Source organism: Miniopterus schreibersii (assembly GCF_964146895.1).
Source record: "Miniopterus schreibersii genome assembly, chromosome: 5".
Taxonomy (NCBI): domain Eukaryota; kingdom Metazoa; phylum Chordata; class Mammalia; order Chiroptera; family Miniopteridae; genus Miniopterus; species Miniopterus schreibersii.
Window position 1 is genome coordinate 58,070,639 of NC_138106.1, and position 27,196 is coordinate 58,097,834.

Consider the following 27,196-nt stretch of genomic DNA (forward strand, 5'->3'; position numbering starts at 1 on the left):
AACAAAGGCAGAATTTATGGCTAACAGTGCAGCAAGGATTGCCCTCTATAAATTATTGCCTCTGCCCTTTGCAGAAAACTGTATCTCTGAATAGCAAGTTAGCACAATCCCATCAGTTAGCAGTAAATGACCTGGTCCTAAAACTGTGCAGATGAGTTAATCTCACTGGCTTTCTATTCTTATTTAGCCTGTAGCTGTAAGAGGTTTAGAGTAGCTTTCTAAGGGCATATGTTAGCCTCAAGTTTTAGTAAAGAGTGAGGGACCAAGTACAAACAGACCCTACCTGAAAACAGCCTGAGAAAAGGCCGTAGACTGGGTGACGATGGGAAATAGCCAATCTATAGCTGATGGCCTGTCAGCAATTCCTGCTAAAGAGACCTATGTGTGGTACAGGAAATTTATGATGGAATATCCCTCCGGCCTGCAAACTCTGCATGAATTTAAGACACTCCTGGGTCTGCAAGGTCTGAATCAAAAGGCCAATCAACATGTTGACCAAGTCTATAATACCTTTGACATGAACAAGGTAAGAACTTTGACTTTTCATTTGGCTATGGTTTTGCATTTTGCCTTTTTAAAAAATATACAGTAGCCTGAGGTAAAACGTGTGTATCCCACTGAATGGGGAGGTCTTCAGAGAACCCACAGCTTGTGGGTAAGTGAGTTATTAAAACACATTTAGCACCGACGGCGTGAAAATAATTGGGAACTAGCCTCTCCACCCTTGGAAATGTTCTGCATGTAGGGAGTTATTTTAAAACCAAATTAAATCTCAGCATGGAATGCTAATGCTATCGTTTAAACAAATCTAATAAGTGCAGATTGATTTACAAAGACTGCTTTCAAAGTGTTTAATGCAATGGTGACATTTTACAGAAAAGCAAATTACAGAAATCTGCTTTTGAAAGTGTGATTGCATCTAGATGGGCAGATAAAATCAATACAAATTAGCCAACATGTTGTTCTTACTCAAATCAAAAGTTGGAATGCATGCCCTGGCCGGTCTGGCTCGGTGGTTAGAGTGTCAGCCCTCAGACCGAAGGGTCTTGGGTTTGATTCCTAGTCAAAGGCACCTACCTTGGTTGCAGGTTTGATCCCCAGCCCCAGCTGAGGCATGTTTGGGAGGCAACCAATTGATGTGTGTGTCTCTCTCCCTCTCTCCCTTCCACTCTTTCTAAAAAGCAATGGAAAAAATATCCTCAGGTGAGAATTAAAAAAAACAAGTTGGAATGCTTCATAATACTTTTCTCCCTCCATATCTGATAAATCTAGTTTTGGAGGAAAAACAAAACAACTGATTTACAGTTTTAAAGTCAGATACATTTTAGTTTCTAAAGATTGTCACTCAACTATTGTCTTGAATTTACTCATTCCGGAGGAGTTGTGGCACATTTAATTTCATGTTTAGGAAAAATATCAAGATGAGAAAAGAAAATATGGAATAGAAAAAGTAAGACAAAAAAAGTAATCTGAAATACAGGCTAAAGTTCTTCCTGCCTGCTTTTCCTTGTGCATTTTAGTTATTTTACCTGTAGATCTGTATATTTCAAAATGTGACAAAGCCATCAAGAATAAAAGGGAAGGGGAAAATACCGCTCATAGGAAAACAGTTAAATTGGGAGGCTGTGCATGAAAATCGAAGGGAAAGAAGGGATAGTGAATTTATGACAGTTGAAACAATTGGCTGTCCATTAGGATGTGTGGAATTCAGCACAGCCCCTGTCCAAAGCCAAAAAGCAGACGACAAAAGGAATTAATAAGCCAAGAACTAGGGAAAATTAAGCCCGTGAGAAATTAATGGCTATTTTAATCCTTGTAGTAATGTCAGGAGTAGATTTATTTTAGGACATTATTGTCTTTTGTTCTTTGTTACCGAACATGAATTAAGCACTGCCTGTGTAGCATGACTGTTTCCTCCTAAACTGTACTTAGCGTAGTTGCAAGCAAACGGAGCTCAGCCTGCAAGGGGCTTACATATCAGTGGGAAAATGGGAAAGATTCTGCTTTTGTTCCTAACTCTGAAGTATGTTCTGGATGTGCTATAGAGTGAATGTGCCACCCCAAATTCATATGTTAAAATCTAAACCCCAAGGTGATGGTATTTGGAGATGGGGTCTTAGGGAGGTGATTAGGTCATGAGGGCAGAGCCTTCATGAATGGGGTCAGCGCCCTTGTAGAGAGTCCCCAGAGAGTTTCCTCACCGCTTCCCCCATGTGGACACAGTGGGGCGACAGTTACCAGTGGACCAGGAAGCAGGCGGAGTCCACCTGTGCCTTGACCTCGGACTTCCCGGCCTAAACAACTGCTGTTCCGACTACCCCGCCTGTGGAATTCTGTCACGGCAGCTGGAGGGAGACAGGACGCCATGCGCATGTTGCCTGTTGCCTGTCTCTGCCTGTGCGGGCATCTCTCCGGGCGAGCTCTCTCCTGATGTCATTGTTTCACTCTGTGGCTGTTGCTGTCCCTCGTGCCCAGTCTCTGTAAGCAGCCCAATCTCACAGTGGAAGTCTGTTCTAGGCAGAGCTTCTCGGGCTCTCACAGGACTACTGAGAGGTTAGAACACGAGCTACCATCCGGTTCTGTAGTCCTTCACTAAAGGCGTCAACGTCATATCCCAGGACAGCGATTCTGTCGTCAGCCCACCGTCTGGGACCGCACTGGGCACGCCAGTGGTTCCCGTGCATGAGCAGGAGCCTGGGAAGGGCCGAGCTGGGTGGAGGCGGGGAGTCCTGTCAGTGAGGCCGGCTGCCAGGGGAGGAGGCCAGACCCAGACCAGGCAGGCAGCCTGGAGGGACAATCCTCTCAGTGACAGTCCCGCGGCGGCCAAGCCCGTCTCGGGAGCTTAATGTAAGCGACTGGGAAGCTCTGCTGGTATTCGTGATTTATCGTAGAGATTTTATGTTTGCAAGTGCACCATGCCGTGATGACAAACGCCTGGAAAGGTGTGGGGATCTCAAATAAAATCAGGTCATAAAATGAGAAGGGTAATGACTGTTCATTATCAAGCGATAGTAAAAAAATGACATGCAGTTATGCAAAGGAAAACAAAAAAGCCATAGATTTAATTAGATCAATAAAACTGTCAGCTGTCCCGAGTCCTGGAAGACTTACTCTTTCTGTGGACTCCTCTGCGGTTTCAACTGTCTTGGGGGAGGAGTCATTCTAAAACGCATTTTATGCTTTCCTGCCTCCTCAGAGTGCTGGCAAAACATTTTCTTGATCTCAATCATTATGAACATTGGTTGTTACGTTTATGAAATACCACAGAGCACCCACGCTTATTGAAGTTGCTGGGCTTAAGTTTACTAATGTTAAAAATCCTGAAAATATATGCTTTTGTTGTGTTTGTTTTTTATTGTTTTTCTGTCTCTTTTCCTGCCATTGAATGCACCTTTCCCAGCTTTCTGATTGTTATAATACTAATAAGCTTCCAGTCTCTTTTTACTCTGCCATTTCTAACCTGGGTTTGGCTTGTCCTCAAGTTAACCAAACTTGTTTGAATAGTGCATGAAGTAAAAGTAAGTAGATTCTGAAGTTCAGAGAATCAAGTTTGTAACCAGTCCTTTGGCTAATCCCACACCCTTGCAGGCTTTGCCTTGGCACTGGTCATAAGGCAGATTTGTTTCAGGCACCTGTCACAGACACCATAGAGGTGTCATGGAACAGCCCCACCAGAGGAAAAGGGCTGTCCCAACCTCGATTCTTATCTTCTCATATAAATGAATTTAAGTGAGAAAACTCGAGGTGCGTGCACTGTGATGAAGCTAATTTTATTAAAGCAGTTAAAGCATGCAACTTGATTAAAGAAGCAAGGCAAGCAAACCTATACACACGGCTGGTGAAGCTCAGACGGGCTCTCAGCTAATCTGAAGACTGAGTTGGGTGGGGGTCTGAGGAGTTATATACCCCGTCTATAGGTTTCAGAATTCCTCTGCTGAATATTTTGGTACAGGTTAAGTCCCAAGGTCCCTTTTTTACTTTGTTGTGGCCTCCCCAGAATTCATGAGAAGCACCCGGCAATTTTATCTTGCCAAGCCTTGAGACTGCTGGCTTTTCTGCTTAGGGAGGAAAACTGCCCTTTCCCTTTCCCTTTCCCCCCTCCTTCCCTGCATTCTCTTGTTAGGGAGGCTTTTAACCATTTGCTCTCAAGTGTCCTTGTCTGGGGAAGATAATGGCTGGTTATTTACCAACTGGCTGCAAATTGCCCACACTGTTTGGCCTTGTTTTAACTTTCCTGTCTCAGTTTCCCTATTCCACATGCCCTAGCTTTTCAGTGCCCTGTAACAGTTCCATTTTTAATTTTTGAGGAAAATCCATACTGTTTTCCACAGTGACTGCACCATTCTTAAATTTATTTTTAATTTGTGTAGTGGGTAAGAATTTCAGCTCACATACTCAAATACTGAAGAAATGTAACTTTAGTTTCCCCTAATCGAAGTTAATTTATCCTTTTAGCCCCCATTTACCAAGAAGAGGTCTCCTTCCACTTTCCGGGGTTGCATATAAATCCCACGCGCACATCTGAACCTCAAGGTAGCAATAGGGGTCAGAGGAGCATCCGCCCACCCGCTCATCTACTTCACTTAGAAGGCTGCTGTCTGCACCGCTAGGCCTCCTAGGTCCAGTTTTCTCTCCGTGACCTTATACTCCTAGACACAGATGCCTTGTAGGCTGGCTCAGGGTTGTCTGACCAGCCACTCCTTACAGCCTTTACTCCCAAACTCTGTTAGGCTCAGGGGAACTTGGTGAGTTTCTACCCAGACAGTGAATCACAGGTGCTTTTGCTTTTGCTTTTGCATCACCCAACCCCACCTGGTGTTTCTATCACACCCCCCCCCCAACCATTCTTGGCCTTTCAAAGCCGCACCCTCCCCCAGTGTCTTATAACTCTCTCTTCCTTCCCTAGTCCATACCTCCCCAGCCTAGGGAATCTTTATCTAGTTTGGGAGTAGCCTGGAAAGACTAGAGAAACTCGCTCTAATTTATGTATTTTTCCAAATCTTTTGACACACATTTTATGCTCTGAATCCTGGATGGCTTAAACTATTGAAACTCAAGGGCTAAGAATGAGCATTTGATTTCTGCTGTAATGACTTACCTCTCAGGCAATGCAGGTCTTCACTGAAGGTGGGAGGGCTGGATCATAGGATTTCCAGGAGCGAAGTCACATCCTTGTTACACCGTGTTATTACCCCACTGCACTTGCAAATGTTTATTGAGGACCTGGAGGCATGGTGGAAGGAAGGGAGGCACAAAGATGACTAGAAATCTGTCCCTATCCTCAAAGGAGTTTACTAAGGATCTAGAGGGTGACAAATGCAATCTCCAAAAATAAAAGGTAGTAAATAATCAAAGATAAGAGAGGGCAAAGCATTGTACTAACTCTAGTTTCATGGTTTCAGACGGGTCTCGGGTATTATAGGGATGCTGTAATACCCCTCAGGTATTATAAGGATGCTGTGACTAGTGGTCCAGCCTCTTGCTAGACAGGCAGGCTGGACGGAAGGGCCAGGGAAACCTTCAATCTCATCCCAGTAAGGTGGGTAATGGTAGAAAAATCACACAAATTTTGGAAGGATGAGGGTGGGTGGCTAGGTAGAGGACATGATTTTCTGTGCCCCCATAGAGTGGAAAGTTACCTGAGAACATACATTATACCAAGATTAAATGCCCAAAGAATAAAATAAGGCTGTAGAGTTTAACACTATAGCATGACTGCTCTATGCGAAATGCATTTATTGGGATCAGAAGATGCAATAAAGACTAATTTGTAGAGTTAGTTAGGTAAAGGCTTTCTGGAGAAGTTGAGGCATTTGGGGATCTTGAACGAGGTGAAATACTTGAATTAATAAAAGCTAACTCTGAACATTTCTGTATTACTCATTGTTCTAAGGATGTTATGTTTATTATCTCAGAATTCTCACAACAGTAATATGAGTGGGTACCATTTTTATCATTCCCGTTTTACAGATGAAGAAACTGAGGTACAGACAAGTTATCTAACTTGCTTAGAACTACCCCACAGAATTGGGATGCTGGTAGTCTGACTGCAAGGGCTGTCCTCTAAATTGTTGTGGTAGTTCATCCTTCACAAAGGAGCTGAGAATTTCGGCGAAGAGAAACGCTCAAATTAAAGTACAAGATAGAAGAAAGAAGGGTGTGAGGGAGACTTAACTAAGGTGGAGGGTTACTGCCAGAGCGTAACTGGGGACCACATACTCCAAGCACCTCATCTGTCGTTCCCTCCATACAGATAACCAGCCTGTTGTTGGGGCTGCATTTATTCTTACATCATAGCTGAGAAATGAAGCACTCACAGCAACGAGATGCCAGCAGTGAGAGACCTGCTTGGAGAATCTCAGAGCAGAAAGTCAGCCCTTGGTCCCTCTGGCCCATGGTCTGTGTTCCTTTGCACTGGGTGTGAAGGTAAATGCATGGCCCTCAGGGCCACACCTAGTCCTCTGGATTTTATCCAGCAGAGTGCCATTGTGAGCCCTTAGACAGGATCAAAAGTGCTCTAGGAATAATCATGTGTCAGGTGTGTACTTGCGGGAGGGCGGGGCTGAGGCTTTTTCTAATGAGAGGAAGTGGGATAATAAACGCCTGATTGTTAGAGTAGAGGGGGTGGGGGTGGACCTGAAACACGCATCAGATTTGCCTCTTGTAAGACCTGGTGATAAACAAGGGAGGTAAAATGGTTTCTCTGGATGTATGGGTTTGGCCTGGAACCAGGAATGGAATGATGGTCTAAGGCAGAAGACCAGTGGCCAGAACTAGAATACATCTAAACACTAGTAGGGTAAAACAAGACAGCCAAAGCAAATTCTCAGATTATTTAAATTAGCAGCCTCAGACATTTCCCCGGGATCAAGAGGGAGGGAACGGTGAGTGAATTAAGCTGTCACCAGAAAGAAAAGTGAGGATAAATGGTGAGCTGTGGGATTTAATACATGATTTCTACAGTGTATGGGATGGTTTTCCTAAAATATCTTCACAAATCGAACCTTACTTTTAATGTATCCGGAGTCCTTGCTATTTTTAGATGACCCCTTTGGTGAATCTCTATCTTCATGGGGACGGTGGATGTAGCACCTCAGGAAGGGTAGGGTGACTGGGTCCCCGTCCCAGCTCTGACCCTATTGCTGTGTGTCATCTTGGGCAAGGCTCAAAACCTCTTCCTGCTAAAGTCTTCACTTCTAAAATCAGGCAAGACCTATCCTGCCTACATTGCTCTGAGCTCATGTGAAAGAATGTAGGAGGAAACTTGGAAAAAAGGTGCCACACAGCCTGCGAAAGGATGCTGTGTTTATCTGTAGAATGCAGATACAGTGGTCCCCGGGTTTTGAGTGCACTCCATTCCGGAAGGCCCTGCGAGGTCAGAAACGTTCGAAAACCGAGGGATCAGCAGCTGACAGCTAGGCCTCGGGATCTTGCCCTCAGCAGAAGCCGTGTGGCCTGTTTGACTTCCGAGGCACGTTCGAAAACCGAGGTGCCACTGTAACTCTGACCTCAGCCCCAGGTTGCAGAACGCTTAAGATTAACTCTACTTTTTATCAAGCTCAAATTATATTTCCAAGTGAAAGAGCGTGCCTGCAGGGGCAAGAGTTGCTTTTCCGCCATTTCTCATCTTTAATTGATCTGAGTGCCTCAGACATTCATTTGTGCCATTGGAGGCAATATTGGCCCCTTGCGATGGTTGCCCATCTCAGGGTGAAATTACTTAAGTGGGAATCATTTTGGAGTTTTGACTGTCTCCTTAATCTGACTAGCTCCCTGCATGGGAGCTCCAGCTCTACTGGAGATTCAGGAGGGGCCTTTGGTTATCTGGTTCCCTTGCTTCTCTCTGCGTGAGAGCCCTTGAAATTGGGGCGGGAGAAAGATTTATGCAATTTGAAGAGCAACCTATTTGTGTTTGCTGGTACTGGTTTATGGATTGGGATTTTTTTTCTTAACTAATGTGAAGTTTTTATATAACATAGGTAGCAACCCTCTGCAGTATTATCATGAATACTTTTTCCAGTTTGTTCTTTTTTATCTTAGTTTGTCATTCCAAAGGAGTTCCTGAGGTTGAATTTTGCATGTTTTCCTTTTGACTTCCGTTGCCTTAAGATGAACAAACCTGTCATTCTTTGAGAAATCTTAACACGATTCTGTTTTTCACCCTTTGATATTTCTTAAGGTTTAATTAAAAGAAGTTTCTTGGGGAAAAAAAAAAAATTGGAGCAGGCAACCTGGCCTTTAGCTTGTGTCATAATCGCTGCTGTTCATTAACCCCTGGCTGCCCTGCAGTTGTAACGGGAATCGGACTGTCTGACCTACAAGGCGACCACAGTTACTGCTGCTGTTCTTCAGACACCTTTACTGGAAATAAATGACCATCCCCTAGATTGTCAATGATTAGGCTGCAATTTCTTCAGGGCAAAGACCAAGGCTACTAACTTCACAGCCACCAGCACTGACGCTCTCAGGAAGCATTTGTTGGTGATAATAAAACACCTCATATTTGTTTAGCACTTTATAATTTACAGAACATTTCCATATATATCATCAAGTATTGACATTTGGCTGAGCCTTTCACAGAATTTTACCCGTTTAAGACATCAGCTGTGCCTGCTGACATACATTTAAGCTTTGGCTGTTGTAACTCATACATTTTAACAAAAGCTGTTGGAATTGTGCATCACAGTTCTGGCTACATAGTAGAAGCACCTGGGGGAATTATTAAAAATACCGGTGACTGGGTCTCTACCTCAGTACAATGGAATCAAAGCCATGTTTTGTTTTGTTTGCTTTAAGCTGCACATTTGGAATGTGCAGCCAGCTATGAGCACCAGACCAGAGAGACCACAGTCAGTGTGTCACAAAAGTGGGTTCTAGGCCCATTTCTGCCACCTAAGAGCTGTGTACCATGGATACATACAAAAAAGAGGATTCTGGGTCTAAAACTATTAATCCAGAAGCAGTTCCTCTCTTTTTCTGTTTGCAGCCATAGTAAAGGAATATGGCCTTGAAGCAAGTAATAGATGGGGAATTACTTGTGCATATGCCCCGCCCTCTATTCTGCCATTTTCTACACCCTCTATTTGCCGCCTCTGTGCATTAAAGAACAAGGATCCAGGCTCTTCCATGAGATGCAACACCCTTAGGAGACAGGCTGATTAAATCAGGGTGAGGCTGGATTTTTTTATCTGTTGCAATATCAGTTTAGGGAGACAGGTACTTACAAGAGGAAACCCACACTGGCTCCCCGAGGAAGTTCCTTGCAAAAGGCTGCCACTGCTGTAGTCCTGGGTGGGTTTTCCACAGTTAGCTCATTCAGAAACAATCGAGCTCGGACCAGTGTCATGCTTCCCGAAACACACATGGGACTGGCTTCTAATCCACAGGGGGTCGGACACCTGCTGAGCTGGCCGCATCCTGGGGGCAGATGGTCAGGGCTTGCTGGTATATCCAGGAACCTATTAATAATCAAATATTATAGGAAGCCTCGTGTCCTAAGGTCCTCAATTTTGCAGTCATGGTTAAGTCAAGAACAACCGTGTCTGATTTGCGTGAAGATCACATTAGAGAACCAATTTACCAAGCCAGCGTATATTTCTCATCTTACAGAGGGGAGTCTCTCTTCAGGGCGTTCCAACAATTCCATGGCTGATGGGAGCCTGTGTTTGTCATTAATATAAGTGTCTGTAGGTGGAAATGGGTGAGATCATATATGCCAAACATAACATTGCCCTTATAAATTTTAAAAATTTACAAAAGTATTTAAAAAGTATTCACATGTATTTGTCATGATGGAGGTGGCCCTTAGATTGCCTACTTTCTTTGCAGATCCTAAAATGCAAATTAAATATCACGGATAATTGTTGCCCAATCCTATAATGTGCTTATACCAGCTCTTGAGTTTCCTTCCTTTGACCATTTTCAAACAGACTTTTCATTTCTTATGTTGCTACTGACCTACCACCGCTGGTAAAATGTCAATGAAAAGTGTCACATGTGAAAAAAAGAAAACATCTAAATGTCTTCAGGTTAGGGGCTGTGACAATTCATGAATTTTTCACAGACAGTGATTCTGTGAAAAGTAGCAGCAAGTTAATGCTGTGGGAAGAAATGGTGTTAATCTGGGACTATAGTTTGGTGAATTTTTGTTAGAATTGAATTATTTGTTTCCTAAATAAGAGGGTCCACTAGAACAAATGATGTTTTGTCACTAGTTGTTGTTATAACAATCATCTCTATTTCCATATTCTTAGTGTTACTAGACCCAGGATTACACGATTCTTGGTCAGAACTGTGTAGGGTCTTGTTAGGGCTAAAAGAGCTCATGTGTGTGAAGTATAATATCTGGTACTACACGTATAGCAAGTATTACATAAACACCAACAGTTGTCATTATCATGATTATTAATATAATTGTTATTAATAGTCCAATCCATTTCTCATCTGCAAAAAGAAGGACTGTTCCTAGAGCTTTAATTTTATGATTTGAATCAATGAAATGACAAGTTACCCTAACGACATTCCCCAGTTTATAAATTCATGGTTCTATGGGACAAAACCCCAAAGCAGATATCTCTGTTTCTTGGGGTCACTCAGGCAAACAGAGAGTGCTGGTGGGACCATACTGGACATAAGGCTATAGATTCCTAGCCAAGACTGTGGGTAAAGACTAAGAACAGGATCAGCGAAAGCAGGACCAGCATGTACACTTCAGGTCCTGGAGGAGCAGCTGGGTAAATTCCCTGGGAAACTGCAGGCAGAGAGAGGCTGTCGTCGGTGGGGCGGGAGAGAGGGGCACGGGTTCCAAAACGGACGGAGGAAATGTTCATCAGAGACGGAGCAGGAGAGGGCAAGAAGAGAATGAACAACTTCTGTCCTGCTGAGCCAGATGGCTGGGGGGGGGCCTGGGGGCGGTAGCCCCAAGAGCCCTCTGGGCTCACAAGCCTCCCCGAGGCTAAGCAGCTCAGAGCAGACAGGCCGGCTTTACCGGAGCAGCATCGGCGTGAAGGCGGCACAGTCTCCAAGCTGCAGCCTCTCGGGTGCTCAGAGTTCCCTGACTTGATGCAGCTGTGTGACCAAGTCGTGCACACATGGGGATCCAGAACAACTCGCTGTGCTGACCGTGTCCCATCTGTTCACGTCTGTGGACACCTGTTCCAGAAGATAATTCAATTATGAAGAGTTTGGGGGCAATATTGGGTGGTACAAAGAACAACAGTCTTAGAGTGAGGCTGACTGGCTTTAAATCCTGGAGTCTCCCACATCCCAGTTCTGTTACTTTAGCTAGGTTATTTAACTTCTCTGACAATCAGTTTTCTCTTCTATAAAATACGAGTAATAAGGCTACCTATAAGATTGCTGTTAGAATGAAAGATAATGCATGGAAAGTGACCAGCACAGTGCTTGGAACATGGGCTTTATTCCTTTTTAAAATAGAAATAGGGGCTCTTATACTTAAATAATAAAATAACAAAGGGACTTTAACATATTAATGGAGCCAAACTCCCTCAGAAACCTGAGAAACTCTCATGCTTCCATATCTTGACCCTCGTTTTAACTCTTCTTGTAAACCACTCCACCGTCAGCACATAACGTGTAAATCTATAAACATGTTGGAATTAAAATTATTTTTGTATACATCCTCTCAAGCTCTTCTTTCTGAGGCTCACTAGAATGGCTTTGTGTGTGCCCAATTTGCAACCTTCCCTCATCCTCTAAAGAGGCTTTTGCCACTGCCAAACTGATTTTCTAGAATTTCGTGATGCAGAATTATGAGAAAAATTGGTGGAGTAAGAGAGTAACACGTTCTCACACTAGGCTGGCAGCGAAGAAAGTGGACAATGAAGATTGCCGAAGACTCGAAGACTGAGCAGCAGGTGTACGTGAAAGAGCAGATGAGAGAGGAAGGGGGTGTTGTGAAGAAATCCATAAATTTTGTGCAACTCATGTTTGTTCCAGAAATGAAAGTAATGACTTGCTGTTACTTTGAAATTAATTTTTGATTGCTGGACTGTATTTGTATGACTGGGTCAGTATTCTGAACTATGAGGGTCATAATGTTTCTAATTAGTTTTATAAGGTTACATAAATTCATGTAAAAATAAGTCACACTTAATAGCCACTTGGAGAGATGGCTTAGATGATTACATTGCCCACGAAGAAAGACATGGATAAGAAAAACAGCTTAGGTCCATGGTTTCTCAGTCTTGGGCTACATAAGACTCACCTGGGAGCATTTAAAAATAGACTCTTACACCCCACCTGAGGAGTTTTGATGCTGTTGTTTGGGGGAATCTGCATATTTCATTGTCCCGACATGATTCTAAGGCAGGCAATTTATGAACCCGATTCTGACATCTCCAGACAGTTTTGTGTGCCCTGGGGGCTTCTGTAACTCAACTACAGAACCATGAACGTAACAGTGTTCCTTTGGGTTGCATTCTTCTTAGTCGCGTTTGCAGGGACATCGCGCCTTCTCTGTAACTCAGCCCCCACTCCCATCCTTGACATCTGTAGATTAACTGAAAACAATAATTATTATTTTTTCTGGTTTACAGAATAAGCATTTACCCAAACCCCTCTCCAACACTAACGCAAGCTATTAAATCACATTCACTGGGGTCATCTCCCTAATGCAAATTTCTACAAAATCGTAACAGAAAGATAATTGGAAAGAAGAGTTGGCTGCAATGGTAAGGAGTAATTTGCTTGACTCCATAACAAAATGCTGAAGTGAGAACAGGAAATGTTTTGCTTCTAGGAACTTTTGAGGAGGCTGCACTTGTGAAAGTAGAAAGGCTTTCTCACCCATAATCAACTTTGGCTGTAGATTAAGCAGGTTGTCCATTTTATTTTTTATTTTATTTTATTATTTTTTAAATATATCTTTATTGACTTAAGAGAGAGGAAAGGAGAGGGAGACAGAGAGAAACATCAATGATGAGAGAGTCATTGATCGAGCCCGCAACCTGGGCATGTGCCCTGACTGGGGATCGAACCCCTATCTCCTGGATCCCAGGTCGATGCTCAGCCGCTGAGCCACTTCCAGCAGGGCAGGTTGTCCGTTTTAAAACCAAGCAATAAAAATATTTATGCTCATCTCCTGGTGGGGTTTGCCCAGAGCTTTCCAAGCCTGGATTGGAAGGTGCTCAGGCCACCCACCCGCTGCGCCTAATCATCAAGTATGAGCTGTTCTAAAGGCAGCATTGCTCAGTGTAGCCTGTTGCCATTCATCATGCAGGTGGCGCTGCAAACTGTGATCACTGATGCGGGACTCGAAAAATGAAGCAAGCCATCATAAAATACCAGGTTTTTATGGGAACACTGGAGGATCAACTTTATTTATAAAGAGCCAGCTCAGTCTTCACAGGGAGGGTGCTTCTGTGACCTTTTGGTAAACGTGCTCAGCAGCTACCCAGGAACTGGCTGTATTGATTGGTCAGCTCTAAAGACACAGTAGGAAGACCTGGGAGCAGATGTGCCCCTGGTTGGATACTGTCCACCCAGGTTACATTCTCCGTACCTGCCAGCCCCGTTTCCAAAAAATAATGGTCGTGTCCTGCCAAATCTGGAGATGCGACATCTTGATGTCATCTTAAATAAATTTCAACTCTAAAGAAACATATTTCCCTTGTCTCAGCCATAGCTCTGCTAAGGATTAATAAGGTGGTGGTAACAAGCCCCAGGAAAGGCAGATGGAGAGAAGGTAAAACCGCTTTACATTTTGTATACTCCCTTTAGGAGACTCATTCAACCAGACTGCAGCCTGTTAGCAAGAGTCTTATCTTCATAAGAACTATTTCAGTTATTGATGGGGTAAAGACTCTGGAATTATAAAATGTAAAACTCTAATACCCAAATGTAGTGTGGTGATTTTTAAATATTTTCTTTTTTTAAATAACACTTTATTAAATTTATTGGGGTGACAGTGGTTAATATGAACATATAGGTTTCAGGTGTGCGTTTCTATGTTACAAGATCTGTATATTGCTCTGTGTGCCCACCACCCAAAGTCATATCTTCTCCCGTCACCATATATTAAGACCCCCTTCACCCCCCCCTCCCACCCCCTTCCCTCTGGCAACCACCACACTGCTGTTCGTGTCCATGAGTTTCAGTTTTATATCCCACATATGAGTGAAATCGTATGGCTCTTAACTTTTTCTGACTGACTGACTTCACTTAGCATAATATTCTCAGGGTCTGTCCATGTTGTTACGAATGGCAGTGTCCCATCCTGAGTAGTGAGTGTTCCATTGTGTACATGTGCCAGACCTTCTTTATTCAGTCCTCTATGGCAGGACACTTGGGTTGTTTCCATGTCTTGATTTCTTCTTTTTAATATATTTTCTACTATTGAGTTAAAACTTCACAGCGTGAAGAAAATATAAAAATATAGTGCTTTTTGAAGATAATGCTATAGTGCTTAGCGCATTGGCTTCCAATATCAGAGATGCTGTAGTTGTCTTTTTTAAAAAGCCCTTAACCAACAGTACGGGCTTTGCTTCACATCCAGAACTACTGGTGATTTCTCAGTTGCTTTTCTCAGAGACTTGGTGGAACTGGACACAAAAGCTTGAGACTCAAGGCAAACACATATCACTTTACAGACCAATAAGTCTAAAGCCCTTTATTTCTAAGGGAAATATTTCTAAGGGTACTTTATGTCACATCCTGTTTTGTAAGTAAGACTTGGCATTCCAAAGAGAATGCAGCTGACGGCGTGTCTGTCATTGGCTACCATCGGCATCTGAACTCCCGGAAAAATAGCAGAGTGAGACACACGCCCAGAGCTGGCCGCATTTCTTACGATAGTTGAGCATTTGGCTGAGCAAAGTTTGCAGTGTATGGGTCTCAAGAATGACACAAAGTGTGTTTTTTCCCAACTGAGAATGTTTTATCAGTTTAAAACAGGATAGAGGAACTAAGTTTGCAATCCTTAAACAATCTTTTCTAAGATCGACTAGTATGACTCTTTTTTCTTCTTCTTTTTTTTTATTGCTTCACATCTGTCAAATATTTTTTTAAATTTTATTTTTGTTCAAAATATTACAGATGTCCCTTTTTCTCCCCAATGACCCATTCTACCCCGTCCCACCCCCCTCCCCAGTCCCTCTCCCCTCCATTGTCCGTGTCCTTGGCTTGTGCATATACGCATATAAATTCTTTGGTTACTCTCTCTCCCTCCACCCACCTGCCCTCCTCCATCCCTCTGACAGTCATCAGTCTCATCTATGCTTTTATGAGTATGACTAACTCTTAATAGAATAAAGAGGCTCGGAAATTTTGATTCATACAGAAAAGGGGGCCCTTAAAAGGAATCCTGGGGTCTGGCAGTCCAAAAAGATCAACCAGTCTCTCTAAAAAGGAGTGCAGAATTTAGCCACTTGAGATGCTTTCCTTCTATTAAAAATTAGTACCTGGTCTCCCTGAGAAGACGTCAAAGCCTGAAGATGCTGAGGAGGAGACAACCACTGTAGGCATCAGCACTGAGGACTCTGCCTTCCATCATGGCATTTTAGAACCATTTTTTTTAGGTACAAGAAGTAGAGATTTTCTCCAAAAAGGTATTTAACCATATATTTAAAGTTACTTGTTTCTTTGCTTGTACACATTTGTTCTATATGCATGCCTATATATTATTATTTTTTAATGAAACACCAGGAAAAAAGTTCTATGCTAAAATCTTGTGGGTTGTAGTCAGTCGTACTGAAGGTCTTGCTCACAGGTCAGAAACAATTCTTTATTTCTCTTTCCCTCTTGCTTTCCATAGGATGGGTTTATTGACTTCTTAGAGTTTATTGCTGCTGTAAATCTAGTTGTACGAGGAAAAATGGAGCAGAAATTGAAGTGGTATTTTAAGTTGTATGATGCTGATGGAAATGGTTCTATTGACAAAAAGGAACTACTGAGCATCTTCATGGTAAGTGGGGTAGCAAAATATCTTTTGCAGGACATTATGTAGTTAATCCAATTTTCCTGCCTGTGGGGTTGATGATAACTCTCTATGTGGTTGGCTATTTTGGGGATATTAGCAAATTGGATCCAGCAATATATTAAAAAGATCATACACCACGACCAAGTGGAATTTATTCTAGGGATGCAAGGCTGGTACAATATTCACAAATTAATAAACATGATAGATCACATAAACAAAATGAAAGACAGAAGTCACATGATCCTATCAATAGACGCAGAAAAAAGCATTTGACAAAATTCAACACCCATTTTTGATAAAAACTCTCAACAAAGTGGGAACAGAGGGATCAGACCTCAACATAATAAAGGCCATATACGACAGACTTACAGCCAACATCATACTCAATGGGCAAAAACTAAAACCACTTCCCCTAGGAACAGGAACAAGACAGGAGTGTCCACTTTCACCACTCTTATTCAACATGGTACTGGAAGTCCTTGCCACAGCCATCAGACAGGAAGAAAACATAAAAGGTATCCAAATTGGAAAGGAGGAAGTAAAACTGTCATTATTTGCAGATGACATGATATTGTACATAGAGAATCCTAAAGACTCCACCAAAAAACTACTAGATTTAATAAATGAATTCAGCAAGGTAGCAGGATACAAAATTAACACCCAGAAATTGATGGCATTTTTATACACCAATAATGAATTCTCAGAAAGAGAAACTAAAAAAACAATCCAATTTACCATTGCAACTAAAAAAATAAGATACCTAGGAATAAACTTAACCAAGGAGGCAAAAGACCTGTACTTGGAAAACTACAGGATGTTGCAAAAAGAGACAGAGGAAGATATAAACAAGTGGAAGAATATACCGTGTTCACAATCTTTTATTTTTATATATCTTTATTGATTTCAGAGAGAGGAAAGGAGGGGGAGAGAGAGAGATAGAAACATCAATGATGAGAGAGTCATTGATCGGCTGCCTCGCCCGCAACTCGGGCATGTGCCCTGACCGGGAATTGAACCCCGATCACCTATGTCGATGCTCAACTGCTGAGCCACGTCCGGCCGGGCACAATCTTTTATTTTTAACAATTAGAACAGGTTGGATAGCAAAATTGACATGAACACATCCCCAAATTCTGTCACATTGGGGTGGAAATGTCATAAAATGTGTATACTTTCAGCAAAGTTGAACATCTTGATTTAATTTATCTTTGCAGACTGTACAAACCCTCAATGGCCAGCACACTCTGAGTCCTGAAGAATTCACCAACTTGGTGTTTCATAAGATTGATATAAACCATGATGGTAAGGCAGCTACTCTCCTCAGGCTCATGTTTCTTTCAAAGCAGGAGGTGGTGGTGATGGGAAGTGCTGTTTAGACAAAAGCATGAACCTTTCAAGAGACCCCTAGGTGTGATGTCATTTGAACTACAGAATTTGACCAGCCTAATGTTTTCCGGTTGATACAATTCAACTGAGCAAATATTTATTGACCATATTGATATTCAACACATGGTGCTTGAGACTTTAGGATTAAGAGTAAAGGGAGATACAAGGAAAGAAAGTGAATATGAGATGAAGGACCCCTTTGCTGTTTGCTCTGGGACATATTCTATCATTATTTCCTTTACTGGAGGTTTCTCATCACCTTACAAATAAACTTTAGTTTTCCTTACTGAACAGACCCTTCCTGCAATTATGCTATCTCCTTCTATGATCAATTTCTGTTTCTTCCCTTTGGCTACACATTTCTGGAAAGAGTTGTTCATCCTTGCTTCCATTTCTGCTCTTTCTGCCCATTTCTCCATCTTCTATCTCTACCCCAAAATATGGATTCCACTTTGGATAAAAAATATTCACTTCTTCAGAGGCAGAGTGAAAAGAAAACACAGATATTCCAAAAGAAGAGAGAGTGCTTCCACAATTGACTAGGTGAGCATAGTAATTTGAGATTGAGGCAACGTATCCAGGAATGGCCCTTGGAAAGAAGAAAGTTTGGAACTGTGTAAAATATAATGTTAGTAGGAGATTTTTAAGAAGTGTGGATATGAGGCACTGGGACTCCAGTCATGGTTGTCATCAATCCACAGTTAACTTTTTTCACAGAATCAACCTGCCCACATGGGTCATTTCTTATAGTGGACATTAGAGGGCAGTAGAGCCCCATGTGGAGTGTGGCAGTTTGCACTAGTCAAAGGAGTCAGTTCAGTCTTGCAGGATGGGATGGTGAGGCGGCTGAAAGGCAGTTCAAATGAAATCGCCATTACGAGCGAGCCAAACAACTGGACAAGCATATAATTTTCAGGAAAACATTTGGAAATAGTTAATAGCATCAATCCTCCTATTAAGGACCTAGTTCTAGATCAGCCTCACCTCAATCTCAGGTCAGAAGGCTCACTTACTAGTTTACCAAGACCAAAGCCATTTGGTGTAACCACTCATACACATTTGAGTCTCTCTACAGACTGAGAATAAAATAAGTCAGCTCCTGTGAAAGTTTGCAAGCAACAAATGCAGAGTTCATAAGGAAGTTAAGCAAAGCTAGAAAAAGGACCAGAGAAATGGAGAGTGGAAGGTCTTATGGGGCCAGCGAAGCCTTGTTTGGAATGTGCAACCCAGAGCTGTGATCGCCAAACAGGAGCAATGCTGTAGGTTTTGTTCTGCTTTGTTTCAATTTTTAACCTCAGGGGTGCTGCAGGGTGGCAGGGATTGGAGTAGAGAGGGGACACCATTCCTTCCCGGGGGGCTGAAATCTTTGACCCTTTGAAGGATGAGTATTCCGGAAGCCGATGGGACATCACAAATGTTGAAAACTTAGTATACAGTGAATTTCAAAAGTCAGGTTAAGAATGCCTGAAAATATCTATAGATCCTGCTTCTAGTGCTAGGAGAAGAGGGATAGAAAGAGGTGAGCTTCCTTAGAGAAATATGAGGATTGTAGTATCCCTATGAAGAGGCTTGAGTTCTATTTGTTTGAAGGAGCAGAAAATATATTCCAGAAAACAAGAAAGTGATGGAGGACACTTTTGTTTACTATTTAAGGAGATTTCTCAAGAACAGAGTATAAGAGACTGATAAAATGGGAAATACCGGTCGGAGGAGGCCTAGAAATAGACAGATCTGGGTTGAAAATGTGGATCCCGGGGAGTAAAAGGTGTGCTCAGGCAATAACTGCGGTTACCTGCAGTTAGAAAAATGGGCTCTTTGGCCTGGAGGAGTACGTGAAAAGAGAGACAATGCCTTATAGCTTCTGGAATATCTTCTAGAACTAAGCACATGAATAGTTTCCTCTGATAGAAACCTGTGTTTAAGAAAAAAAAAATATCATTGGCTTCTACAAAATGAAGAAAGCAAATAAACTAGTTGCACTTTGGAATAACAACAAACTGCTGTTTCTTGGCAAATGCAAATGCAGAGCTAAAGCTGACAGAAGTGGCTTTTACGTGGAAATTATTAGAGGTGGTTATGTCATCTCATCAAGAGACAGCTGGGTCATTCCATGTATCAAAGAAAAGATGCTGAAATTGTACTATTGGACAAGGACAGCTCAGTGCACCCAAGCACAAGGAAGAGAAAGTAATGAAGATGCAGAAGGTTGATGTACAAGCCTAATCAAATATGATTTTTATTTTTATTACCATTATCAAAACATCAGTGTTGAATAGAAATGTTCAATTAAGTACACCAGAATAGTGTTGACTATATGCCAACATATATATATGTGTGTGTGTGTGTGTATATGTGTATATATATATGTATGTATATATGAAGTTCTATATAAGAAAACAACCAGATTGCAAAATATATACATTAATTTCTCAAAATAAAAACCAAGCACATCATTAGTACCTGATGGCCCAATGCATATTGAAACCAAAGACAAAGAAGATCACAACACACCAAGATACAACCAGAAAAACTTCAGGAACATATATGAAAACCCAATTAGACTGAAAATTGTTTGCGAAAGAATGACCAACATCAAATCTGTTGGCACAAAAAAATGCATGACAACTATGAAGTACTCTATACATAATTATCATGGTAGTTAGCAAATCAAAGTTAGAAGATTAATGAAAAGAGAGATATAGGAATAATGCTAAGAAAATAAAAAATGAAGAGCTACAAGCTCTATGAGGGCAAGAACTGTTTTCATTTTTTAAAGGAATAGTTTATTGATTTTTAGAGAGAGAGAAAGGGAGAGGGAGAGAGAGAGAAACATTGATGTGAGAGCACAGCCCCCTACTGAGGATCCAGCCCACAGCACAGGGCACGTGCCCTGACCTGGAATCGGAAGGACAACCTCCTACTCCGTGGGACGACGCCCAACCAACTGAGCCACACCCACCAGGGCAAGAACTATTTTTATTTTATATACTTTGGTATTTCCTGTGCTCTCAGGAAATACCTGGCACATAGTAGGTACTCTAGAAATAGCTGCAAAATGAATGACTGATAAGAAGATGTCATATGAAAAGCAAAGGAAGGAATAAAGAAGAAACAGGCACAATATTCAGTGCTATCTGTGGGAAGAAAGGCCTCTGGAATAGAAGACTATTTTGGAAATTAACATATATATGCGTATGAATTGCATACTTCATAAAATATAAACAGGGATTGATTAGCAGGAGTTAATTATCAATGGAAAGTGTAATTGGGGGGCCAGAGAGAGGTTAAAGGGAGATTCTTTCTTCTCTACACCTTTCAGCAGTATTTGAGTCTTTTACCATGAGCATGTATTATTGTTATAATTCAACAGATTAGTTTTATTTTTATATTATGCACAGTAGCATCCAGGAAGGAGAGCTTGATGAGAATCGCAAAGACAGAAAATTGAAGTTCAACATTCAGTGTTACTGAAGAGTGGAAAGAGAGAGAACAGCAAGACGAGTCAGGATAAGGGAGCGTGGATTCGACAACCTGTATTGCGGGAAGGACAGCAACCCGCATTCCACCCTGAGCTGCTTGGAAGTCGTTCCTCACGTGACTGAGGAAGACTTACAGATGCTGTTCACAGCATTAAGTGCCAAAAGTCTAACACAGCGCCAAACAGCACAGGGACAGGGAGACTTAGGTGGCTCATAAAAATAAACAGTGAAAGTCAAAAGAGACAGAAGGAAGCCAAAGGGGAAATGAAAGAGGGTGATTACTGAGCAGACATGTAGGGTAAAAGAAAACAGGGACAGGACATAAAGGAAGAAGCTGAGTGACTAACCAGAAAGACATGTTTTAGAATGGAGCATTCTGGAAAGCCAGCAGGGTCACAGGAAGCAAACTGGGAAACTGGGAACTACCAGGAGATCAGAGGGAGCTGAGTTTCCTCATATAAGAGAAGAAACCACTGCACTTAAAACTCTGCTATGGGCCAAGCTGGTTTGCTGAGTGGTTAGAGCAAACTGCAGACTGAAGGGTCCGGGTTTGATTCCAGCCAAGGGCACGTGCTTTGGTTGCAGGCTCAAACCCCCGGCCCTGGTCAGGATGCGTGTGGGAGGCAACCAATTGATGTGTCTCTCTCACATCGATGTTTCTCTCTCTCCGTCTCTCCCTTCCACTCTCTCTGGAAAGCAATGGAGAAAGTATCCTCAGGTGACGATTAAAAACAAAAACAAAACTCTGCTACGATTGTATTTTGAGTTTTTTTAAAAAAATACATTTTTATTGATTTCAGAGAGAGGAAGGGAGAAGGAGAGAGATATAGAAACATCAGTGATGAGAGAGAGTCATTGATCGGCTGCCTCCTGCGCCCCCTGCTGAGGATGGAGCCCGAAACCCAGGCATGTGCCCTGACCGGGTATCGAACCTGGATCTCCTGGATCATAGATCAATGCTCAACTACTGAGCCATGAAGGCTGGGCTGTATTTTAAGTTTTAAGTGCAGCCAAAGAACATGTATGCATAGCCCATGGACACAGACAACCATGTGGTGATGGACAGAGGGAAGGAGGTGTGGGGGCTGGGTAGACATGGGCAAAGGGCTGGAGGAAGGTGGTTGGGGGTGGTAAGGACATCTGTAACAGTGTCAACAATAAAAATAAAGTTATATAAAGCACACTATGATTGTCTTTTATAGCAGTTTTAAGTACAGTGGTTTCTTCTCTTATATGAGGAAACTCGTGTTGTTTATTATTTTCTAGGAGAACTGACTTTAGAAGAATTTATCAATGGCACAGAAAAAGATCAGGATCTTCTGGAGATTGTTTCCAAGAGCTTCGACTTTTCCAGTGTACTGAAAGTGATCTGTAATGGGAAGCAGCCAGACACAGGGGGAGGCTTCCTTCAAACCATCTGACAGGGCCGGTCTGCGGAAGGAGGCAATGAAGCGGCTTCAGGAACGCCTTTCCCAGATCTCAGTTAAGAAGAAACGAAGTTCCCCCCATGCACACGTTACTGACTTCAGGTTTTTATTATAATTGCTGTCAGTTTATGAATCCATCACTCATCTTAAGTCCCACGGAGACTTCCATAAACATCCTAGACAGAAGCATTGTTGTTTTTCTGTTTGTACATTAGTATTCTCTGAGCAGATCAGAATATGACAATTAAACTGAAGAACTGACTCCATAGCTATCAGTTCAAAACAGAGCTTACATGTACGTTTCCTTGCACAACTAAATTAATCTGCATCTTCAGGTAGAACCAGATGATCAGGGCAGCGTCTCCACAGTTTAGCGTTCTTCTTAGATTAAACATGCATTTGACAAATGTGTTCACTGCTCTTGGCTCTTGCTGCATCCGTATGCTATAAATGACTAAGTTCTGGTTTATTGAGAAACATTTCTTCTGTCCTTCGTTCTTGTTCCTGACCCCAAATGCTGTCTTGAATCAGCAATAATGTTCCGTTCCAAAGGCAAAGTCTTAAGCTATGAGGTAAAAGGAGAAAATTTCGGGCGGGCAATGAGAATGTTTCCGTCGGGTTTGTTATAAATGTGGGACCAGTTGTGCATGAAGATGCAATGCCTCATCTGTAATTATTATGCCGGTTGGAGGTTGGATCAGAACAGCAGACAGCCAGGCTATGCAATAACAAGCACTTGACATTTTAAGTGGTCATGACATTATAGCTCTGACATTTTATTTTCTATATCCCTTCCCAAAAGTGAGATGATGAAGGGGATTTCTTGATGGGTCAGAACTTTTTAAGTTTGGGGTTCTGTATCACAGGCCCATTAGCACATCTTTCAATGCACACAGTGAAACACAGTGGAGGCTGAAGAGCAGATGTGAGCTGTCTTTATGTAAAAAGCTTCCTAGTTATGCTTTTGTATTCAAATTTGGGTGAAAAACACACAATTGAAACTATAAGACAGAGGTGGACTGTCCCTGTCTCCCTCATAGTTACAGATATGGATAAAATTACTGTATAGAGAGAGGTATAGATGAACCGTATTTGGCAGTAAAAATACAGTGTAAATGGAGGTAAAAATAAGTTATAGATAAATGTATAGATGAAGAGAAAGATGGCAGTAGGATAGATGGAGGTAGAAATATTCTAGGGGTTTCCAAAATATTTTGAGGAGATTCACAAAGAAGTACACAGTATAATATAAAATATGTTAAAATACAATGATCACAGCCCTGGAGGGTGTGGCTCAATTGGTTGGAGAATCATCCCCGTGCACCAAAGGGTCCGGTTCAATCCCTGGTCAGGGCGCATACCCAAGTTGTGGGTTCCATCCCTCGTTGGGGCGCATATGGGAGGCAGCCCATAGATGTTTCTCTCTGTGCCCCTCCCTCTCTTCCTCTCTCTCTAAAATCAATTAAAACGTATCTCAGGTGAGGATTAAAACATAGTAATAATAAAAATGATCACAAATAATGTAACACGAGAAAAATCATTGCCACTCAAATAACACAAAGTTCTACTCAGTTGCCAAAAGTGAAAAGAAAAACCATTACAGTCTTGCCCTGGAAACAACCCCATTCTGGCAGTGGCATTTATTTCACTTTCCCCCCACATTCCTCTGAGGCACCTAGTGTTTTCTCCAGAGAAAACGGGGTCCCAGCACCCCTTTCCAAGCTTCTATGTTCAATAACCCCAACCTCTTCCTATTGTTCCCCAGCCTAGGGTGGTAGCTGCTTCCTGCCATTTCTGTGTTACTTCAGTGTCCTCACTTTGCTTCCTCAGTCCTCCAATGTCCTTTTAACTAATTCCTTATACTAAATTTTTTCCGTAAAAATAACTAGTGTGGCTTTTGTTTCCCTGACTAGAGCCTAATACTGGGCCCTGACTGACTGAGGGGTCAACCCTACTTAGGATGAGGAACTCACCCCCTCCTTTCCTTGTATGTGCTGAGTACTTACTCTGGAACTGTGCTGAGTGGGCTTGTTTAATCCTAATAGCCCAGTGACGTGGCTGTTATTTGTCTGGCAATTGAGACTCAAAGATGTGATTCTGTTTTCCCCAAATTAATGCTTGGTAACACCCTTCTAGCACCCTCTTTGGGCTGAACCAAGCTAACAGGGAAATAGCTGCCAAAGGAGCCACACGGTCAGTATGACCCCAGCCTCGCTTCACAAAGAGGAATATGGAAAGATGGGCTTGGAATTGAGAGTTTATAGCCTAATTACTAGTACAGTTAGGATAGGTGGGGTGAGTCAAGTAGACACCTTAAGGGCACCTCACCACCCATAGGTCCCATGTTATAAGCATCCAAGCTCTGCTTTACCTCGGGCCCCACCTCCCATTTTATGCTTTGAACCCCGTAGTTCTCACCTGGCTTCCCCAGGCTCCAGTCATCCTGTTGCCTCTTACCTGGGTCTTCCTCCACCCGTTACGCCCTTTGGGATCATGACTGCTTTGTTTAGTATACCTAGGTTTGGTTTTAGTTTTTCCCTGGATGCTGCTTCTTAGATTTCTAAGCTCTGTTCCATGTACTGTACCCACGCCCATTCCATGTCTACCTCCTCTCAAGTTGTCTCTAGAGCTCATGGATTCCTCCCTTTCAAAGGATAGCTTTGTCTTACCCGTAAGAAGGGCAGGCAGGTCCACAGAGCACACACTTCTCAGCTTCTCAGGAGAATTGGTTGTTGGGTACAAAGAGTGTAAAGATACCAGTCGTTTGTCATAAGAAAACAGATCATAAAATAATATCTACTTCATAGTTTTGCTGAGGGTGGTGATAAGAAGGAGATGAGTCTGAAATTTAGGTACAAAATAATTTAGACTAATTCATGGTTAAGTGAGGTAGATAAAAAAAGAGGCTGGAAAAGTAGAACCACATTGTTTCACTCAAGTCCCCACCTCTTAAGGTCATATCTTCCTGAAGTCAGGTTTCTTCTCCATGCTTTCCTTTGCAGCTTAGTAGCATCATGAGCCCAGTTAAAGGAAAGAGTCTTAGTCTACATATGAAGTCATGTTACCTAAATGAACTGGATATTTATTTAAGTAAACTTCCTATTCCTTCAGATAATAAGCTTTAAGCAAAGCCTACTGGCCAGTGATAAAAAAAAAGGAAAAAAAAGCATTTTTTGTATTTAATCAGAATTCCATGTGTTTCCCCCTAATGGTTTTACAGCACTATTTCAAGCAAGATATTACATGACAAGTAGGATCTAGTGTGTGAAAAACCTCAAAATCTTTCATTAATTTCTGAGACTGTCATTCTCATTTACCAAAGGGCAGTGGCTGGACCAGAATTATAACCATCTAACGAGAACCTAGATGTTTCAACGTATTTTCCTCCCCCCCCCCCAATTCCTTGATGCTTCAATAGAAAAACACTATTTTAAAAAAGAAAGGCGAAAGGGAAAATATTAAAGGTTCTAATAATTTTTGCCTTATAAAATTGAAGAATAAAATTGAAAAAGACTAAAATCATACTACTCAAATCTCTCTGTAAGAGTTAAAGCTGCTAATCAGAAAGAATATATGCACCCCTATGTTCACAGCAGCACAGTTTACAATAGCTAAGAGCTGGGAACAGCCCAAGTGCCCATCAGTAGATGAGTGGATAAAAAAGCTGTGGGACATTTACCCCATGGAATACTACGCAGCTGTAAAGAAGAAGAACCTCGTACCCTTTGGGACAGTATAGATGGACCTGGAGAATATTATGCTAAGAAAAATAAGCCAGGCAGAGAAAGACAAACATCACACGATCTCGCTTATACGTGGAATCTAAAGAACTTAATAAACTGATGAACAGAATAGATTCAATGACATGGAAGCATAGATGAGACTGATGAATGTCAGAGGGATGGAGGAGGGCAGGTGTGTGGAGGGGGAGAGAGTAACCAAAGAATTTATTTGCATATATGCACAACCCAAGGACACGGACAATGGTGGGGAGAGGGACTGGGGAAGGGGGTGAGATGGGGTGGAATGGGTCATTGGGGAGAAAAAGGGACACCTGTAATATTTTAAACAAAAATAAAAATTAAAAAAAAAAAAAAAAAAAGTTAAAGCTCTACTGGGAAGATGGCCTGAGTCTTTGGTCCAAAATATCAAGAAAGAAAAAAAGGGAGATGAACGGCAGCTCGTCCAGGGTGAGAGCAAGTTCTAATATGATTTTTTTTCTTTTTCCTCAAAGCAGTGGCAGGTGATCAGCTGCTCCTTCAATTAAGACTTGGTTCTTTCTGGCCCAAAGAACATTCCACTTCACAAACTCTCTACTGACACAGAACTGCTGTTTAAAGGGGAACACGAGGCTGTGGGGCAGGAGAATGGTTTGGGAGGCACAAATATTTCCTTCATTTTTGTTTCCAAAATGTGTTAGTATAAATATGATGGGAAAATAAAAGAGAAATATGATTTGTTTGGAATTAACTATATGGTTGAGAGACAATGAAGAGGCCTGAAGGAAGGGTTAGTACATTAAAGAAACAGTATGAGTGTTCAAGACAGCCTGTTTGCTCTGCTCCCAACACCCTGCCCCCTGTTTATATTAGAATAACCTTTACAAAATAAAAATGAAATTCAGAGAAGTTCTGACATTTAAAACCAAGCTAGGGTCTTGCTGAAGAAATCTAAATCATTAAAATTGTGTGGACACAGAATAGCTGTTTTTCAATTCTCCGAGTTTGTTTCTGAAGACACCTGTAGGTATGCAAAACTGGACATTCAAATTAAACCCAGGGAACACAAAGTTATATCAGATGGCTGACAACACTGAGATAAATATTTAGGGAGGCACAACAGCTTGGTGGAAAGAGCACTGAACTAAGACTCAGATCTCGATTCTTGTGATCTTGGAGTCTTGGTCTCCTCAGCTCTCAAGGGAAAGGAAAAATCTCTGAGGCTCCTTCACAATGCAGAGAATGACA

The 27,196-nt window shown here is 42.0% G+C and overlaps 1 protein-coding gene across 1 annotated transcript; it reads left to right on the top strand.

Annotated features, from left to right (window-relative positions):
• Window positions 1-322: 322 nt before the first annotated feature.
• GUCA1C (guanylate cyclase activator 1C) lies at window positions 323-22,252 on the top strand (the record flags this gene model as incomplete). Its single annotated transcript, XM_081137993.1, is given in 5 exon segments — window positions 323-526; window positions 15,773-15,922; window positions 17,152-17,239; window positions 22,069-22,194; window positions 22,197-22,252. Coding segments are annotated over 5 exon segments (624 nt in total).
• Between the last annotated feature and the right edge of the window lie 4,944 nt (window positions 22,253-27,196).